This window comes from Grampus griseus (assembly GCF_964374135.1).
Source record: "Grampus griseus genome assembly, chromosome: 2".
Lineage (NCBI taxonomy): Eukaryota > Metazoa > Chordata > Mammalia > Artiodactyla > Delphinidae > Grampus > Grampus griseus.
Window position 1 is genome coordinate 44,795,047 of NC_139018.1, and position 16,491 is coordinate 44,811,537.

The 16,491-nt window shown below is 46.9% G+C and overlaps 1 protein-coding gene across 1 annotated transcript in view; it reads right to left on the reverse strand.

Moving 5' to 3' along the window:
* PELI2 (pellino E3 ubiquitin protein ligase family member 2) overlaps positions 1 to 16,079 on the reverse strand; it is a gene marked incomplete at its 5' end in the record, with an annotated part of 201,845 nt that extends 185,766 nt beyond the window's left edge. Inside the window, one exon of the mRNA XM_082649453.1 lies at positions 16,003 to 16,079. Coding sequence (XP_082505579.1) covers positions 16,003 to 16,079 — 77 coding nt within the window. The remainder of the gene's footprint in view (positions 1 to 16,002) is intronic.
* Positions 16,080 to 16,491: the final 412 nt, after the last annotated feature.

A 16,491-nucleotide genomic window follows, 5' to 3' on the forward strand; every position in this document is an offset into this window, starting at 1 on the left:
TCTGATGTTAATTAAATTCTCTTAAAATGAAGGTCAGTTAGTTAACACTTTAAAAAGCAGCACATATACTACATATAAATGAAGTATATAAAATATTTTTCAGCAGAGACGATATTAGAAGTGAATGTTCAAAAAATGAAAATAACAGCATAATTAGCATTTTTCTTCCTTTTTCCACAATTTTCATTAATATTCTCTATATATCATTTTCTCAGCATACAGCTTTTTAAATTAATTCCATATTACCTGAATATAAATGGTCTGCCTTTAAAAAATTCCATTTACAAATTTATCAGTGGAGGAAAGCTAAATGATTAGTGTCAATGATTAGTGCTAACCTCTAAAAGTTACAAGAATCTGACACACAACTTAAAACTGGTTTAGGACTCGAGGACATGGGGAGGGGGAAGGGTAAGCTGCAACAAAGTGAGAGAGTGGCATGGACATATATACACTACCAAACGTGAAATAGATAGCTAGTGGGAAGCAGCCGCATAGCACAGGGAGATCAGCTCGGTGCCTTGTGACCACCTAGAGGGGTGGGATAGGGAGGGTGGGATAGGGAGGGTGGGAGGGAGGGAGACGCAAGAGGGAAGAGATATGGGAACATATGTATATGTATAACTGAATCACTTTGTTATAAAGCAGAAGCTAACACAACATTGTAAAGCAATTATACTCCAATAAAGATGTTAAAAAAATAAATAAAACTGGTTTAAATCTAAAAGAAATTGGGGTGAAATAATTACACAAGAAAAATGGAAGAGTACCTGATTTATGGTAACTAACATGGGTGAGGATTCAGGTGTATAAAAAAAAACCCAGTTAGATCAGAGAAAGATTCATTTCAACTGAGAGTTAAGGGCTATGGAGAGCCCTTCTCCTGAGGGAGTGCAACTCTATTGTCTGAATCTAATCTGAATGAAGGCAACAGGAAAAACAGGGGCAGGCATCCTCTGACCCTTCCCGTGGCCCTGAAGGAGAGGAACATAAAGGGAAGTGTAAGAGGACAAGCCATCAAGCAGTGAGAAAGGGTCAGATCCCCGCGGGGCTGTCGCCTACACCATTGTGTACCCCAGCCTGGCTGGTCCAGAGGGGAATCACCAGCCTTTCTATTGTTATAATCCCAACTTCAGAATCTAATGCCAAACATTAAGCGTTCTACCCTTCAGAACGCTATCAAAAGGCATTACTGATAACGACGTAAGATGTATAGGCTCTGAGAAGTCCAATATGCATAAGCTTTAGAATCTGAGAGACCTGGATTCAAATTTCCTGAGCTTGCAAATCCTTTACTAACTGTGCAGGCTCCTAGGCGAAGCTCAATCTCCAGGCAACTCCGCTTCCCCATTTCTCCAAGGACGGTGACATCACCTCCTCTGAGGCCTGAGGAAATTGAACACCTGGCAGGGGCGGGGCGCCCTGGCAGGCGTCCCACACCCTGCAAGGGACCCGGAGTTCTTACTGCCTCCTGCAGTCAGTAGATGGTACAGCAGCTGGGAGAAGGCACGGAGGGCAAAGCCCTGCTGCGACCTCCCCACTACCAACAGAAGAAGCCGCCCCTGAAGAATGGGTGAAGGGGAGAACGTCTTCTCTTCCAGGGGGTCCCCTGGAAGCTAAGGAAGGCTGCAGGCTCACCACCCCGGCTAAACTGTACTCCTCGGCACACACGAGGAGCAGTGGTATTTCTTATCCAACACGGAGTCTGTATGCTTAAATATCAGGGACAGGATTTCCAACTAATAAACCCAAAACATGAGCTCTGACAGTCAAGGGAAGTGCGGCTGCAGGGTGGGAGGAGGGCACACAAATTATTAAGGTGATGAAGATTTCTGTCTTTTCTCTCCCATCTGGGGAAAAGATGAGTTGTGCTATTTTTTAATGTTTAAAACAGTAGCACATGAGCAGACAACTGTTATAAGACAATAATTCAATTGAAGGGCATTCTAGTGTGTAAACCACTCAAGTTTCACCCTTGTGTAGTTTATTACATTATCAGAACCTCCTGATTGAATTACTTCCCTGCAGAGCTTCCAAGGCTCTGCTTTTCCCCCCTATAACATCTAATATTGCTTATCAAGAGGCTATATTTGTCCTTTGCTATTTTACCATCTGATATCTAAGGACACCTCTTTGTTAAGGACCTTTTTTTAGAAACCCTGGGTCGTGTGCATCTCACCACATCTGTAACCGAAAAGGCTTAACTGCCCTCACAGGAAGGTCGAAACTGTACAACATAAAGTTACACCAGCTTCCAGAAGGGTCTAAGTCAACAGTTTCATCAAAGCCTTAATTGGCATCTGGTCTAAGTTAACACTCAGAATAAGCAAATAAAAGGCACTTTTCCTGGCCTGCTGTTGGCCTCTGGTTTTCGGATTAACTAAACCAGTGCCACTGCTGCGACAAGTTGTACTAAGGACTGTCAGGGAGGAGATGGAAGGAGTGGGGAAGGTCTTTCCCTTTAGTCGACACTAACAGCAAGATCAAGAGACAAGAAAGGAAAAAATCAACACACAGGGACGTGAGAACCCAGGCAAAGGCAGACCTTCACTCGAGAAGAGAAGGGCTTGCAGCTCCTTTTCCAAGCTGTAAACAAAATACAAACTCGAGCCTAAATCATCACAGACAATAGCAAAAGAAAAAAGATTTCAGGGGTGCATGCCACAACTAACGAGATTAAAGATTAGAAAAATAACTCGTTGAATTGGCTTTGAAACTAGAGAAAATGAACTTTGAATTATTCTGGATTTACAAAAGCAGCTCTTCCTTGCAGCATTAATTTAACTGTAATATATTCAGGTACAAGAAGGCAGATATGAGGAGGATTCGTGTTTTTATTCTCTGGAGATCATATATTTGATTTTTTTGAAAATATGTAAGTAGGCGCAATGCCTAAGTGGGCAAAGCACATATGTAGGCAATTTCCACCCCGCCTCAAAAGTTCATGTAAGTTGGAAACATTTAAAACAAAATTCAACCTCACTGGTAACTACATAAACGAGTCAAGTTTTGTGTCACTGTGTTTAAAGAGAATACCCAGTATGGAAAGGGTTTGGCTAAAAAATAAACGTAAAGGTACAAAACTGCTCAGACATACAGTAGAGGCAGGACCTAAGGACAAGGGTGTGGGAGTCAGAAAGGCATGGGTTCGAATCAGAGCTCTGCCACATAATATAGTCCAGCGACCCTGCGCGAGCTTCTCAACCCCATGCGTGGCTCAAGTTCCTCATCTATAACACGGTGAGGGATGGTACCCACCTCCCCCGGCCAGAGCGGCTCTGCACAGGACCTGGCTAAGAGCAAGACACCATCACCGCCACCCATGCGCCAGCCCTGGGTGCGCCTCCCCCAAAGAGAGAAAGAAACCAGCTGCTAAGCAGCAGCAGCCTAGCTGGAATTTCCTCATCCTTGCAGAAAAAGAGATAAAAAGCTCAGATCCCAATGCTCCCTCTTTAAGGATGATTTTAAACTGCAGGCGTCTGACCAGGGACCTCCACTTCAATTCAAAAGGAGGGAAGGCACTGAGGACAAGGTAAAAGTTGAGATGGGAGCCAGGAGCGAGCAGGGCAGTGATCAGAGACCCCGAAGAAACTGCCAACCTCGCAAGAATACAAGTCGACTCTGCTCTGCTCTCCGAGAAATCAGAGACACTGGTCTGTGGGCAATGTGGTCCCGTGCCCACACTTCTGCTGCTGGTCCAGCTCAGCCAGAAACAGTCAAGACCCTGGGCTTCACTAACAGCCAGGAGGAGCACCTGGTATTCCTCCCTAAGGGCGAGTCCCTGGATGGTGTGCACACTCAGCTTCCTCGGAGCAGGGGAAGGAGGGCTGTGGGGCTGCAGGTCCTCTCTGCCCAGGGGACAATGCATGTGGGATGCCATCTATTGGGCATCTGGGGAAAGCGAGGCTCTAGAGGATAGCTGGCTGAGTGTGTAAAGGTTCTTTGATCCCTGACTGCCCTCCTGGGTGGGGTCTGACCCCAAAATACCCATCGGTTCCAGCACAAGTTTCCAAAATATGCTACTGAGTGAATGAGCGATGGCTTTATCCCACCACGGCCATCTCTCAGGAGAGGGCTCCTCCCAGCACAAGCCACTGTCCCTTGGTGGGGAAGGGAGACAAAGGTAGGGGGAAATAAACTACGAAAGAGGAAACGCAGACCCATTGGGAGATTTCAAAGAAGATCCAACCTGTGGATCAGAAAGCTGAAATGTGCCTGCTATCTCCATATGGAATAACTCCTCGAAATGCTGTCAAGGCTTCCCAATCCTGGCGGCCTATATCATTACAGGGTCCATGCTGCCTTCCCTTCCAAGTCTCTCTCATTACACTGGCCCTCCAACCCCACGATTTCCAAACTCACTGATGTCTCTCAGCACCTCAGCTTCTATGCCCACTGCTCTTTCCCTCGTGACCCTCAGCTACTTCCTACTCAGCCTTTCCATCTCAGCTTAAATGGGATCCTTCCCTCTGCACAAAAACAAGTTCCGACGCCTACAGTATACCCTCATAAAGCCCTGTACCTCGTGGCAGCACCTGGCCAGCTTAATCTGCTTAAAGTCCCTCTTTCCTGATGGACGATAAGCTCCGGGAAGGCAGGGACCACTGCGTCATTACCCTCTGTATCCCCAGTGCAAGTAGATGCCAACCAGCTGATGATACTCCAACTTCATCTCCTTCCCCAAGCACTTCAGCCTCCAGCCAAATCCTTCAAAGTTCCTAAACCCCACAGCTTTCCTACTACTGCTCTATAAAAATTCAGGCCACCTTTTAAAACTCTGCTCAAGGGCTGCCTTCTCCAGGATATTTTCCCAGTCTCCTAGCAATACACATGCCTTTGACCTTCACCCTGGTGGAAAGACTCAGGCTTCACAGCAATACAAACCTACCTTCCAATCAGGCCCTGCCACTGACAAGATGAGTTACCTGAACTGAGGCCTCATGTCCCAAATAATGAAATCTAACTCCTGGGACTGATTAAGAAAAAAAGAAAAGAACCTGGCACGCGGTGCACCTGAAATAACGGCTCCCTCCATCCACCCCTCCTCAACACCATGTATGATTTGTTGCTTAGTTATTTGTCTTGCCCTTAGATGTAGGGCCCCTGGAGGGCATTTTCTTATGTGGGTTCCTAAATGTGAGATCACTGGCGTCACCGAAACAGCAACCATAACAGCAATCACCTCACACGTACTGAGTGGTTCAAAGTTTACTGCATGTTTAGATACTGCCTAATTTCTAGTATGTACAGTGAATCCCACATTTAATTAAATATGTCCATACAGAATACATGTGCAGTAACATATAGCTACCTATATGTTTGGTATCCCAAAGATTCTAGTGTAGTTTTAAGCTTTAAAATCTCCAAAATTATAAAAGCTACAAACTTACAAAATACACCATTTGGGAGTGTATTTAAATTTCTTTTACACTTAGTTTACAAATTTTGAATGCAAAAGTTTTCATTTTACATGTTTCAGTCCTTCTGATTAAAAATGTCAAATGTTAAAACTTCCCAAACAGGATTTGGGGAATTTTAAGACATTCCATTCATTTCAGCTACTACAGGAATCCTTTTTTCGGCAAGATGCTCAGTTTGAAGGCAGTCGCTGGCAGAATCTACAGCTGTAGTTCTTTCTCTGCACCCCGAGGACCATGCACGTGGCTGGCAGCTCGGCTGCTGTCACAACTGTCTCCTTCTGGAAGGAAAACACTGGCCCAGCCCAGACTCCACCACGCCACAGCCACCTTCTGCCTTTGCTCGCTTCCTACCCAGCACATAACTTGGCTCCACGGGGTCGATGAGACCTGGGAAGTATTTCAGGAACTGCACCTCCTTCCTACCGCTGATAGTCGCAGACAGGTACAACCCACACAGATGAGCTCTTCATCGCCCTGTACTTGCAGGATGCTAGTATAGATGACCTCCCCTCCTCAAACCTCTGTTAGTACTATTATTTCATGTTGGGTGGCCTTTAAAAGGCTGAAGATCGGCATCAGGCACTAGCTGTCCTGGCTCAAAGCTGCTTATGCTACCGTCCTCCAGAAGCACACTTCTCAGCTCCGCTGGGCCATTCTTCAACTGCCTGCTTTCAATGAATTTCAGGAGATAATACTGATTATGGAGATTAATGAACGCAAAGAGATCACAGATGACTTACACATGATAAAGTTATTCCACAACTGCTTTTGTTAGCTACGGTTTTCAGGCCGTACAGTACTTAATGTTTGGAATAACTCACCTAAAAGGCTGAAATTGTGCTTATTAAAATAATCAATAACCTGAAAGAAACAAAAACTCAGTGAATTATTTCCTGTTAGTCTGTCAGATCTGACAACCGAACCACATGCAAATGTAATACTGTGGTGTTTCAGTTGTCTACTGCTGTGTAACAAACCACCCCCAAACATAATGGCTTCAAAGGACAACTGGCACTTAGAATTCGTTAATTCAGCAGAACTAGAAGGAAAGGGCTCATCTCTGCTCCATGCAGTGTGGCCTGGGGAAGCTTGATGGACCAAGAAGCCAGCATGGCTTCACTCACAGGTCAGCTGCCACAGCTGGGTGGCTGGAATGGCTGGGGGATGACCAGGCCTCCGCTCCTTTTGTAATCTCTCACCCACCCGGGCCACCCTCTCCAGCAGGGTAGTCAGACGTCTTTATACGGCAGCTGCCTTCTAAGAAGATGTTGAGGACTGGATTTATATGTTGAAGTCCTAACCCTCAGTACACTTCAGAATGTGAATGTATTTGGAGACAGGGTCTTGAAAGAGGTAGTTAAGGTTAAATTAGGTCATGTGGGTGGGCCCTAATCCAATATGATTGGTGTCCTTATAAGAAAAGGAAGGACCACCAGGGATGGGCACCCACACAGAAAAAGCCACGTGAGGACACAGCGAGAGACAGCCATCTGCAAGCCAAGGAGAGAGGCCTCAGGAGAAACCCAACATGCCAACACCTCGATCTTGGACTTCCAGCCTCCAAAACTATGAGAAAATAAGTTTCTGTTGTTTAGGCCACCTAGCCTGTGGTATTTTGTCATGGCAGCCCCAGCAGACTAATATTGAGAACAAAAACAGAAGCTACAACACCCCTTAAGGCAACATCCAAAAGTCACAGACCTCTGTCACAAAGACTGGTCAGAGCAAATCACAAAACTAGCTCAGATGCACAGGGAGGGGATCCACCTCCTGAGAGAGGTCCAGCACGCTGGCTGTATTTGAAGATGACAGAGGAAGAATGTGGGACTAAGTTAAAACCCTGAGTTCTCTTATCTGATCTCCAACTGCCTGCAAATCCTGTTGGGAAAGTTGGGTAATGTCCACCTCAATACATGGCCTTTAGATATAACTCTTTCATTGAATGGTTTACAGAGTCAAACAACTGAATGCTTATCATGTGAAAATAGTTCAAGAATGTGAAAATAGTTCTCAAGCAGTTTATGTTGAGAAGCATAAACTGCTGACACACATAGTACAGTTACCTGTTCGCTCCAATAGCTCTCTTGCATACCCTACACAAACAGCCATAGAGCAAAACTACAGACTCCATTCTGAATTCTACCCAAGAGCATGTAAAGACAAAAGCACCCAAACCCTAATGCAGTCTCAAGTACCACAGCAGGGACCCAGTCTGTAAGTTTCTGGGATCTGGCAAGAAGCACACTTCTTTGTGTTTGTGGTCCTTGTGCAAAGAGGACCTTTCCTCAAGGTCATCGATTCATCAGTCGAGCGCTCCAGAAAACCCTCATTGCTCACCCATCCCAAGTTCTGATTACGATTAGAGCGCTCCACAACTGCGTAGCAGGAAGCACGAGAAGGCCAGGTATGGACCGGAAAGGAGGAGGGGCCTCGGGGGCTCCTCGAAGGGACTTGGTAATAGTAAACAGCCGTTTCATACCAACAGCCTGGAAGCCAAACACACAACTGCCTGCTCTGGTTGGATTCTGCTAAACCAGTACTAATTAGAAGGGGAGCACGGAGCTTGAAATAATGATTCTCATCCTAAACACCGAGCAAGAAAAGCAGGGTACGAACGGAGTTAAGTGTTTGCAAGTGAGAAGCATTATGTGGACGGCTGGAAATAAAACCTCAATCGAGAATGACTTGCAGTAGTCTTAAACCTGCTGCCGAAAATACCCCTAATGCATATTTATTAGGTCTGTCATCCAAGAGGCTTGTACCCCCCAGCCGTCGTTAGTCATTAGTAGGCACTAATGACCGCGGCCTTGCAGCACCACCCTAGCGCGCTGCAACGCAGCTCCGAGCAGCTGGTGGAATGGGAACAGACGGCCTGCTTCCCTTCAAGGCAGAACTTTCTGCAGGTGACAAAATGACTGTTAGGTGGCTGACAAAAAGAAAAACAAAAGTTGAAACAGGAATATCTGACGTCAGTAAAGTACATGTTTAGTATCGCAGGGAGCCTTTAACTTGGGCCCTTAAGGTTGAGAGGACTGTTTACAAAACTGCAGCTGTGCTACAGAAACAGAATCTGCATTCCTTCCAAATCGAGAAACAGTCACCGAACCCCAGAGACACCTCTGAGCTGAGCAGGGCACTGCAGTGTGCCAGAGAAACCCAACCTCCCATGCACCTGAAAAGGCATACCTCGCACTCCAAGAGGGGTAGAAGTCACCCCTTGTCCTCAAAGGGTCAACTCTTCTTGGAGGGAGGAGCAGATCTTCTCAATGAGCCCTAGTGGAATGCAATTACCACTCTGGGCACGTGGCGAGCAGCGCAGCGGACTGAACCCTGCGTGCGTCTAGGGACGTTAAATGTATGTCCTTCTACTTGTTTGCTCTTCTATTTTACCTTTAGTAAATGGTTTACATACTTTGCCTCCTTAACTAACAGGACACTCGGAACCCTTTGGTGTAAGAGTGAAACCCACTCAGGGTGGCTTAAACTGGAAAAAAGTAAATAAAAACTGAAAAAGATGGGGGACTCTCAGAGGATACAGGGTTACTTTCTCAGAAAAGTTTCCCCTGACTTTCCTGTCTACAAGGGCCCCCACTACCTTATCCCCAGCACTTGACCTGGCTAGTTCCCCCACACACACAACAAGCACTCTCCTCCCCTTATCCTGCTTCATCTTCCTCCTGACACTCTCTGAAATTAGATGCTGCATCTACCTGCATGCCGTCTCATTTGCACCACCCATCTCCCCCACTCACAGGTGAGCTCCCTGCAGGCGGGGCCATCTGTCTCACTCCTACTGTATGCAGCCCAGTGTCTGGGGCAGTGCTGGCCCTCAGTCAGTATTTTTGAGTCACTGAATGAGTGGCTGGTCGCTTGCAACCCTGGACAGTGGGTGCAACTGGATCTCATGAGGGACAGGAACCAGAAACTGGAACCCAGACAGCAGCTGGCTCCCATACGCCCCGGTCCCTCTCTGCCTGGGCTTCTCCTTCCATCGGCGCTGCTGCAGCCCTCTTTGCAGAAGTGCTTTCTCCACTCCAAGTTTCAGAGCTGAAAATCCAGCTACAGTCTCCCACGCCTTTAGGATAAAGTCCCGAATCCTGCTGGACCTGCCCTCCCACCCTCATCTCTCACATTATGTATTCCAACCACTCTCTTCTAGTCATTCGGGGCTTTTCTCCATTCCTCAAAGGAGCATGTGTGCTCACCTCTGGGTCTTAGAATACTCCTCCTCCTAGAGCAATCTTTCCCTCTACCTCCACCTGGCTAACCCCTTCTCATCCTGGCACATGGTTAGGTGACCCTGTTAATGTGCCCCCCGTCACAGCTTATACTCTAAACTGCTTTCTATGGAGGATCCACAGCGGCAGAGATGATACCTGTCTTGTTCCCCACTACATCCCTTAGTGCCAAGGACAGCATCCGACACGTAGCAGATGCTCAAATATTTGTGGAATAAATGAATGAACTGTGTATTTGTACTAGCTGTTCCCTAAAGGGCTGTGACAAGAATAAGACAGCAATTCACGTGTCTGCCTTGTCTTGCTGTATCCCCCATGCCTGGAAGAGCACAATCCCAATAAATATTTGTTGAATGAATAAATCCCTGGCTTGCCTGATGTAACTCCACCCCTTTCTCTCCCACTTGGGAAAACATAGCAGATGCGAGTGAGTAAAATCACGTTATTAAAGGGACATTTTGGAATCATTTAAAAGATTCATACTTTATTACGTGTCATACATTACCGGCCATGTACCTCAAAACTGATCATCACGTACTAAGGTGGCTGAGAACAGCTGATTTAGACAAAGCTAACAAATGTGAAGCATTTTCTGCTCTCGTTATTTTTATTTTGCAGAAGATAAAAGTGACGGTAAGCTCAATAAGAACCATTAACAGAATCATTCTTACCCTCGACTGACTTTCTTCTTATAGACTCTGCTCACGCCAGGGGAAACCCTTAGTTAAATCAAGAGATGTCAGAAATTCCTTTTCAGTTATTTTTCTCCCATACCAAGGAGCTCCATCAAGAGCTACTGTCTCCATTCCAAAGACAATCTATGGCCCCACCTTGCTGATCCCCACATAACAGACACAAAACACTGCCTCAATGTGACAATACTGGTCTCCCTCAAATACAGCAACTGGCATGGTTTTGGTTTTTGGTCTTTTCTGTGTACATGTTTTATCCTTTTGATACAATATGTTTTGGTAAAGGTGCTGGAACCTGTATCAACCTGGTTTTACTTTTGTTTACCTAAAGCATACCCAAACATTAATCATATGATGAAATACAACTGAAAACGAAAAGTCCTAATGAAGGTTTCAGGCTTGGTGTGTTAAAGAGAGAAACAAATAAATCTGAGAGAGCCAGACAAGAAACCACACAGACAGCCACATACTCCAAACAAGGCTAAAGTTAGTAAAGGAAAATATAGCAACCCGAAGCCAGTCACATCATGACCCTTAATAGCCTACAGAAGTAGACACTCCATCCACACAAACAGAGCCGAGCTCTGCAGATGACCCTACATGCTGAGCGACAGCAAAGGTTTTGTTTTGTATCTTTTTTTTTAAGTTCAAAGACCTTTTAGTCTATAAAGGACACGAGTGTTTGATGTCTGGGCCCAAATTAGAGAGGACGATGAGAAAAGGAAAAGTGTTAGGATGTATTTTAAGGTTTCTTATTACTACCAAGGGGAGGGGTCAAGGCAAAATGCCAAGGTTAAGACAAAAATGGGCATCTAGAAATCGGAGCTGCTTGTTTCAAAGAATAAAGACCATAAACTCTTCCAGCAACAGTCCTCTTTGTCTGTTACCTGATAAAATGCTACACAATCCAAAGGGAAATAGGCACGTACCCCTGACCTTTAGCCGTTTGTAGATCTTGGTCAGTTTCAATTACAATATTTTTGAGTCATATCTGTAGAAATTCTTAACCCTTTTTTGTGCGAAGGATCCTTTTGGCAGTCTAGTAAAGTATACTGAGCCCTTTTCAGAAAAAAATTTTTTTAATAAATTTATTTATTTTTTTTGGCTGCGTCGGATCCTCATTGCCGCGCGTGGGCTTTCTCTAGTTGCGGCAAGCAGGGGCTGCTCTTCGTTGCGGTGCGCAGGCTTCTCATTGTGGTGGCTTCTCTTGTTGTGGAGCACGGGCTCTAGGCACGTGGGCTTCAGTAGCTGTGGTTCGTGGGCTCAGTTGTGGCTCACGGGCTCTAGAGCACAGGCTCAGTAGTTGTGGCACACGGGCTTAGTTGCTCTGCGGCATGTGGGATCTTCCCGGACCAGGGCTCAAACTAGTGTCCCCTGCATTGGCAGGAGGATTCTTAACCACCACGCCACCAAGGAAGTCCAGAAAAATATTTTTAAATGCATAAAATACAATACAAAGGATTAAAAATGGAATCAATTATACTTGGTTATCAAGATAGTTTTAAGTTGTGATACAATAACGTATGTACTTCTGGATTAATGTATTAACGAATCTAGCAGCAGGTCTGTTGCCTATACACATAATGGAGTGAAATGCTAAATCTCAGTTTGAATACAGTAAAAATAAAGATGATCTTCCCCCATCTAAGTTCAAGGGCTCCCTGGATTCCATCTGTGGACCCTAGGTTAAAAACCTCTGGATGAGAGAGCCAATAAAAATACATTCTGTGAAGCACCAAATGAAAAAGAAAGTCTTGCAAAATGCATTATCCATTCAACTGCGAGGTGAGGGGAACTAAGAATAAGCAATATTTTTCCAGAAACCATGATGGGCCATTAGTCAGCAAGAGAGCTGCATGCTTTAAATTGAATCCAGAAAGAGATTCAGCTCCCCTCATAAAAGTTACAAGAAAAATTGAAGCTTTGAGGAACTGACTGGACTCTGCTAACAGCACTGCTGGACTCTGCCCTGAAGTGGGGAAACAGTGACCCGGCAGTGTAGTGATCCAGCTCAACTATGAACTTGAACAAATCCCCTTCCTTCCGGGAGCCTCAGTTGCTTCATCAGTAAAATTAAAGAGCTGAACATGTACCATGACCTCTTAGGGCCCTTTCAGTTCTAAAATTTCAGCATCAGATTATCTCTTCCTTATGTTGATTATTTCAGCCCACTGAGCTTAATTTCAAAACATCACTGCCTTCCTTAAACTTGGAACAGAAAGTTTTACCAAATTTTGAACACCCTCATGTACAACCTAACACCAATGTACCAAATATACGTATACCATTACAACTTTTAAAAATGCCTGTTTTGCGCATCTCTACTTCCAAAAAAGTAATCACAGCATCAATCTTTTCTGCTATTAAAACACAGTTCCCATTCGAATTCTAACACCTTCACCTTAAGAATATACAAAATCAACACATGCTGGGCTACCTAGACTATGTTAACTATATGTTTTCAACATTTCAGCCAATGAGCAATATGACAGGGTATAAACCAGAACGGTCCTTGACAACTACCTAATCCAATCATATTTCATTATTTCTAAAGAAACAGAGAAAGGGTAAGGGCCTAAGTCACTAATCACAAAGCCAGTGGGCAAGAAAGGAATTCAATCCAGGTCTCCTGACTGCTGGTTCATCCTCTCCTCACGAACTATACCGAACTGCCTCTCAAATCCTGACACACTTCCCCAACTTCAACATTTTAGCCAGGTTTAAAATTAACAGCAAAAAAGACCAAACAGGTAGACCAGTCCTTTTCTCTATCTTCCATTACATAATGGACACAACAATGAGTTGTGGCTACGATGCATTCACTGGTTGAAATCAAGAAATAATTAAATTCTACCAATCTGCCAAGAAAATGATGACCCTACTAAAATCCTGACTAGCTGGCAATTCTCTTAATATCGTGTAAAGCACGAAAAGACGCAGAAGCATCTATATATGGATATAGACATATACATATATAGCTCCTCAGTCTGCTCTCCAGGACCTCTTAGCAACATTTCACTATGAAATTTAGAAGCAAACAAAAAGGACTACCACACAACCGTTTTTTATTTTTTAAATGAAAAACACACTGTATTTTACAAGCAAAAAGCTTCTATCAATATCAATATTGGGCATTTTTAGATCTCAAGGTTAATTTTATCAGTGAGAAAACCTACTAGAATTGTCTGCCATTATTTATGTTCTAGATGATCAGACATGCAAATCTGATAATAATTTTTATTTGATTGTTACTGCTGTTTTAAAAGGGAGAGCCCTGTCTCAAGTCCTAAGGGTAGGATAATGATTAATAAGGGTCTCTTTAAAGTCTCCCTACCTTTTCACCCTTTCCCCCCGCACTCTTCAAATGTGTTCAATATCGCTAGAGAGTCAGAAAACTACTCTCAGAAACAGAAAAAGGCCACAATTCTTCTGAAGTATTCAAAATCCAGACGAGCATCTTCTCAGAACCTGGTCTCAACTCACCTTTCGCTTCCTCAGAGAGACCTTCCCTGACCTCCCAGCTAAAGAAGCAAGACCTGCCTACAACAGACATTTCCCAAGCTGACCCACTTCTGCTGAGAACTTGGCAGCACCCAAAATTGCCATCTACTATTCCTTTGTTTACATGTTTCCTCCTGTTTATACCTGCCACTCCACACTAAAATGAAACCTCCTTGTTCACTGCTGGAGCCGGTATGCCTGAACAGTGCTGGCACATAGTAGGTGCACAAATAACTGCTGAGTGGCCCAAAGTACTGATGTAAGTGCCAACTCTGTCATATGAAGTGTCTCCTGGAAAAGCATTCTTAAAGGACAGAGCACATGCAATTGGCAACGCATTTACACAGCCTACTTTAGAGTAAGCCTGTGATACTAGGACAATCCAGGGTATAAATCCCTTTCAGGGCTTTGGAATGCCCAGCACTTCCAGCTGTGAACACAAAACCCTCTCCAGGCCCATTCACACACTGCTTTCATGAAACATCTCAACAACGATTTCCTCAAAAGGAAATAATGAAATAAAGTCCTGGCCTAAGTTAATCTTTCGTGTCAGGTTCACAATGTTAAACATACTTTGAAGCCAGCCGCACAAACAAAACCAAACTGCACAATATTAGGCTGGGCTGAGATTACATAAAACAAGCTAAACTCTGGCTTTTTTCCTCCCATTCCTCTCTCCTTCCAGTGAACCCTGATATCTGTCTTTTAAGTGCAATTAGATGCAGGTGAGAAAAATGCTTATCTGCAAACAGCTTCCAAATAGGTAATGAGATTTCCAATGATATTCCACCTAATACTGTAGCAACAAGGTAAGTTGGACTGGACAACTTAGAGCTGAGCTGTGTCTGGAAGCTCCTCTTAAAAATTCTTCTTTTTAAAATTATGTTTAAGTCGGCACTTACTTCAAAGTATTCAGTTATCAAAACACATTTTTCAGAGTGCCCTGAGTTTTTCCATACCCATGACTCTTCGCGTGTGTGCTAAGCCTACCTTTCAGCACCCATAATGTTAAGAATACAGGTCTTTCAAGAGAGAAGCACAAAAGCGCAGGTTCTCAGGAGTGACAGATCCAAAGGGAAAAATAATCCTTTCTCTTCCAATACTAAACCCAAGTTGCTGCTTCTCCGGAGTTTCCCCGCACTTTCCCCTCCCCACTCCGCTCCCCTTTCACTGCCCACTTTACCCTGCTTTAATCCTGGCGAAGCCTTTCTCTTGTCTTATTAAGGGTAAACAATAGAAATGTCACAAGGAAACTCAGGAAGAAAATGAAGTCTCTAATTGCTGCCGTTTAACGACTGTAGATAATTACTATCTTCAAAATGTGGTTTTCACAAGCGGAGAGGGAGTCGAGGCGGGTGAGGCTGGCGAGCTCCCCGCCGCTGGGAGGACATCTGCGAGGCCGAATCCCAGGACCGAGGGACGAAAGGGATGCGGTCCCGTGCCGGGGAGCCCGGGGTGGGGGGCAGCGGCGTTCCTGCCCACTCCGGGACACTCCCGGCCGAGTCACAGACAGTTCAGTGCCCTCGGGCTGCGGCTACCCGTGGCGGTCACCATAACAATATGCAAAGCGCTGCCCGTGGACGCCCCCCGCGCGGATCCCACCGCCCGCTGCGGCCGAGCCGGCGGTGCCGCGCCTGGAGTTCCGGGCCCCGGGCTCACAGTAAGCTGGGTCAGAGGGCCCCCGGGGGCCTCTCAGCTTCGCCAAGGTGGTGGTGGTGGGGGGTGTCCTCGGACACCGCGTGGTGCCTGCGACGGCGGTGCCTCAGCCCTGGCCACTACCCCCGCTACCCGGCCCGGGGCGCGCAGGGAAGTCGAACCCCTATCGCTGCGGTACCGCCGACGACTTGGTCCCCGAACGCTGAGCCCCGCGGGGCGCGGGGTCGCCCCAGTCCCCGCCACTTCCTTCGCCGCCGTCCTCGGCGCGGATAGCGCATCCCGGTGCCCGCCGCAGCGCCCCGCGCGCGCCTCCCCGCCCCCGCCGTCCCAGCCCTCCGAGCCGCTCGCGCCGACCCAAGCGCCCGGGCGATCCCCACAGAGCCCCCGAGCCACCCCGCTGGCCCTGCTCGGGGATGCGGGCGCGCTGCTGCCACCCAGCCCGGAGCGCTCGCCGCCTGCCCCAAAGCTCCCCGGGTCGGGGACCCCCAGACTTACCCCAGAACCACCAGCTCCCCGTATTTCACCGGCTCCTTGTTGAGAGCGCAGTGCTCCTCCTGGCCGGGGGAAAACATGGAGCCCTGCTCGGCCGCCGCCGTCGCCTCCGCCGCGACCCCCGCCGAGTCCGCGCCGCCGCTACAATCCCATCCCGAGAAGGGAGTGAGCGCGCCAGGGAAGGGCACGGCGGCGAAGGGGGCGCGGGGCGGCCAATCCCGCGGCTGCTCCGTCGTGGCTGCGCGGCTGCCCTGCCGGGCTCTCCGGAGCTCCGCGCAGCACAGCTGCCCCGAGCCGGACTCGGCAACAAATGGAACCAGGCAGCAGGGGGACCTACCCGCGCCGAGCGCCTGAGCCGCAGCCGCCGCCGAAGCCCCGCGGGAGGGAGGAAGGGAAAGAGCGAGAAAGCTAGGGAGGGGCGGGGGCAGCGGGCGGGGGAAGGGCGGGGGAGGGGAGGGGGAGGGGCGGGGGCCGGACCGCCGAGCCGCCCCG